The sequence below is a fragment of the Aplidium turbinatum genome, chromosome 3, assembly GCF_918807975.1.
Source record: "Aplidium turbinatum chromosome 3, kaAplTurb1.1, whole genome shotgun sequence".
In the NCBI taxonomy this organism is placed as follows: Eukaryota; Metazoa; Chordata; class Ascidiacea; order Aplousobranchia; family Polyclinidae; genus Aplidium; species Aplidium turbinatum.
Genome location: NC_137474.1, coordinates 11884922 through 11887253, shown reverse-complemented (window position 1 = coordinate 11887253; position 2332 = coordinate 11884922). Strand labels below are relative to the sequence as shown.

At 45.5% G+C, this 2332-nt stretch overlaps 1 protein-coding gene across 1 annotated transcript; it reads left to right on the top strand.

Annotated features, from left to right (window-relative positions):
- Positions 1 to 712: 712 nt before the first annotated feature.
- LOC145767571 (uncharacterized) lies at positions 713 to 2120 on the top strand. The gene has a single exon (XM_082579418.1). It carries the CDS (start codon positions 731 to 733, stop codon positions 1343 to 1345), a length of 615 nt encoding a protein of 204 aa, XP_082435544.1. The 5' UTR covers positions 713 to 730; the 3' UTR covers positions 1346 to 2120.
- The last annotated feature ends 212 nt before the right edge of the window (positions 2121 to 2332 follow it).

The following is a 2332-nucleotide window of genomic DNA, read 5'->3' as shown; positions in this document are numbered from 1 at the left end:
CTTTCATGACGCCATGCGTGCGTTGCCAAACGTATCCGATTGTACGTCACCAGAAAGACTACACTCCGACCAAGAAATGCGAAACGCCAGCTACTTCCAGGAGTTGCGTCAACTAAGCCCTTTTGTTCTCAACGGAATCATGCGTTCGGATGGGCGTTTACAACATTCAGCTCTCCCTTTTCAAACCAAACATCCAATCATTCTCCCGAGCAAGCATCGAATAACTGACATGATAATTCAGGACCACCATGAGAAGGAAGGCCACAGTGGAGTGTCTCATGTCCTGAATTCGATTCGTAAACAGTTCTGGATACTGCGCGGACGAGCAGCCGTGCGAAGAGTGCTTCATTCCTGCTTTAAGTGCCGCCTTTATAATAGCAGTACTGGAAGTCAACGCATGGCAAGTCTTCCCGAGGCCAGGGTCACAGCTGGAAACCCACCCTTTGCTGCGACAGGTGTGGATCTGATGGGTCCGCTCGTTGTAAGGCTTGGCAGAAGTGACGTAAAGAGGTACGTCGTCGTTTTTACCTGTATGGCAACTAGGGCCGTCCACCTAGAAATCGCCCAGTCGCTGGGGGCCTCCGCTTTCATCCAGTCCTTTCGTCGGTTCACCAGCAGAAGACAAAAGCCAAAGCTAATGTTCAGTGACAACGGCACGAATTTCAAAGGCGCCGAACGAGAGCTGAATGACGGTATCAAAGCTTGGAACGGCCACCAGCTTCAGGAGGCAATGCTCCAGGACAATATCGAGTGGTCGTTTAATGTTCCGACTTGTTCCCACGCAGGTGGCGTTTGGGAAAGAATGATTCGTAGCATTCGAAAAATCATGCGTGCTGTTGTTGGTGAAGCCACTCTCGACGACTTCGATTTGCTTACCCTGGTAACCGAAATTGAATCGATCCTTAACAACCGTCCAATAACAGACGTGTCCACAGATCCCAGAGACTTAAGTGCCTTAACTCCATCAATGTTGTTAACCGGCTCTATCGACGACTCATTGCCGCCGGACGTTTTTATGAAGAGTGATCGATACAAGCGGTCGTGGCGTAAGACGCAATACCTAGCAGAAATGTTCTGGAGCCGTTGGATGAGTGAGTACCTTCCCTTGCTGCAGCCTAGGCAGAAGTGGTGGGGTACTTCACCCAACCTTGAACCAGGTGATCTCGTGCTACTGATGGACAACAACGCTAAAAGGGGCACCTGGCCTAAAGCCATCGTTGAAGAATGCTTTCCCGACAAGGACGGTCTTGTGCGGAGGGTCCGCGTGCGAACAGCGGATGCAGTGCTCATGAGGGATACCAGGAAGATCTGTCTGCTCGAGGGACATTTGCAAGACTATGTTTGAAATTGTCTGTTGCAGGACTGTAAAACCGACTTTGACTAATTTTGTAGTAGGCCTACCTTGTGGCCTTTCATCGGCATTTTAATTTCAAAGGCCGTTTTTCTTTTATTATTATTGACTTGTTTAGTATTCTGTAGTAGGCTAATTTGTTTACGGTGGTGGCGGTGGCAACATTGTTATTTTGTTTATCTATTGTTAGTTTGTTACACTAACTAGTAACACCTTATTTACGGTAATGTTGATCAGGTGCCAATTAACGTCGCCTTTTTCTTGTCTTATGACCTTGGAGATTTCACTCAACATTACAACCATGTTTGATGTTGGGTGAAGCATATCTGCGTAGTATCTCATGTCAGTTTTCTTGTTTTGCTACCTTGGCCTTGTGTTAACTGGTGAGCATCGCAACTGATGAAGTAACATTTGCTGGTACCTGTACGTCCTCAGGTTGGTACGCTCATTGATGAATTTTTTGGCCACCATTCTCGGCTGTGTCATGCGCTGCTTTTGCATGCTCGGACACAGGTGACAATGGTCGCATAATGTGCATGCTTGCGTCGTTTTTGTCATGACCTCATGTAGGTTAGAAACTTGTGTTGTATTTTCGTATCACGGTTGTGTGGTATTGGTTTTAACTGGATTGTCACTCATGCCTATTCAGGATTCGATTGCTAACTAGTTTCTGTAATGTGACTTAGTATCAAAAATCTGTTTAAAATCTATTTTAATAATTTTATTGCCTTCGAGAACTCTTCATTCAGTTAAACTGGCTAATTACTTCTGACATTATCTGTATTCTTTAATATGATTGTGTGAACCCTCTCGTTGTCGATTCATTTCGACGTTGCCGCTGCAACTGTTGTTTATTCCCGTATATGTCAGCTATTGTTTATCTCCGGTTTTGTGGTTGTTTCTCAGTTGTATTGTAGCTACAGTGCTTCTCAGTCGTAGTGTGACTGAAGGCTTCACTCAACATTAAAATGACGTTTTAAT